The 1425-nt window shown below is 57.9% G+C and overlaps 1 protein-coding gene across 1 annotated transcript; it reads left to right on the top strand.

Annotated features, from left to right (window-relative positions):
• Nucleotides 1–262: 262 nt before the first annotated feature.
• On the top strand, nucleotides 263–1393 carry GUITHDRAFT_149697 (hypothetical protein; the record flags this gene model as incomplete). The annotated part of the gene is made up of 6 exons (XM_005817672.1): nucleotides 263–368; nucleotides 448–515; nucleotides 724–800; nucleotides 842–930; nucleotides 1190–1275; nucleotides 1321–1393. Coding segments are annotated over 6 exons (499 nt in total), but the record flags the coding sequence as incomplete, so codon positions are not given.
• Nucleotides 1394–1425: the final 32 nt, after the last annotated feature.

The raw sequence follows: 1425 nt of genomic DNA, 5'->3' as shown, positions 1-1425 counted from the left end.
CCTCCCTCCTCCCTCCTCCCTCCTCCCTCCTCCCTCCTCCCTCCTCCCTCCTCCCTCCTCCCTCCTCCCTCCTCCCTCCTCCCTCCTCCCTCCTCCCTCCTCCCTCCTCCCTCCTCCCTCCTCCCTCCTCCCTCCTCCCTCCTCCCTCCTCCCTCCTCCCTCCTCCCTCCTCCCTCCTTCTCTCTTCCCCTCCTTCTCTCTTCCCCCTCCTTCCATCCCTTCTTCTCTTCTCCTTGCTGCATTGTCCTGAGCTGCTGTTCAGGCATTTTACCGAGTCGCAGTCCAAGTTCTATGCAGCAGGCATCGTGCTTGCGTTCATGTACCTGCACAACAGAGACATTCTCTACCGCAACCTCAATCCTGAGAATGTGAGTGCGGACGAGCTGCTTTCTATTCCTCCACTCTTACATTGATAACTCTTATTTCTCGCTCACACTGCTGCTTCAGGTCCTTGTCGACGTCAGAGGATACATCAAGCTGACTGACTTTCAGCAGGCTGAGGGAATAGTTGCTAGGTGAACAATCGTTACATGCTCTCAAGCGATAACCCTTGCTTCCTTCTTCCTTTCCCTCCATCTGCTTGCTTGGCTTTCAACTGTCTTACTCTCCGTGTTCCCCTCACACCTGTCCCCTCACTCCTCTCTCTTCACTCCTCTCCCTCCCTCCCTCTCTCCTTCTCTCGTGCTATACTTGTCTGCTCTCTGCTCGTTGCTCTTCTCACAGGCCCAACAACGGCCGCAACGAGTTCACCGGCGAGCGGCTCAAACGTCACGAGTACTGGACCGTCACGAGCCATCCGGGTCTGCTCGACCTTGTGACGTCCTCTCTGACAGCTGGGCAGCTCCTGCCTTGATCAGCAAACTCGCCAAGTCTCCTCCCGAGCGACCTGTCCACCAGCACGACAGGAGACAGACTACCCCACATTACCTGGTTCCTCCTCTTCCTCTGTCCTCATGTTGCTCCTGCTGCTGCTGCTGCTCCTCTCCCTCCTCTCCCTCCTCCTCCTCTCCCTCCTCTCCCTCCTCCTCCTCTGCCTCCTCCTCCTCCTCCTCCTCTCCCTCCTCCTCCTCCTCCCCCTCTCCCTCCTCTGCCTCCTCGACGTTCCCCCTCCTTATTCGCCCTGCCCCTAATCTTGCACTCTTTGACTGTCTGCTCCTTCCTGTTTCTTCCACCTCCCCTCCTCTCGCAGGCTCCAGAAGTCGTCTCGCTCCGCAGGCATGGCAAGGAGGCAGACTGGTGGTCGCTGGGGATTCTGATCCATGAGATGCTCTGCGGGTGAGCTGAGCATCAGCTGGGGGGAGGAGCTGAGAAGAGCTGCAGGTATCCTCCCTTCTTCGACTCCCAACCCCCTGGGTTGTACGACAAGATCACTCGTGAGGAAATCTACTTCCCGGTACTCACAGCTCAAGCTGACTCCATCATCAT

The sequence above is a fragment of the Guillardia theta genome (assembly GCF_000315625.1).
Source record: "Guillardia theta CCMP2712 unplaced genomic scaffold GUITHscaffold_699, whole genome shotgun sequence".
NCBI classification, from domain to species: domain Eukaryota; class Cryptophyceae; order Pyrenomonadales; family Geminigeraceae; genus Guillardia; species Guillardia theta.
Note: the sequence above shows the minus strand (reverse complement) of the source record. Positions and strands in the feature narration are given on the sequence as shown.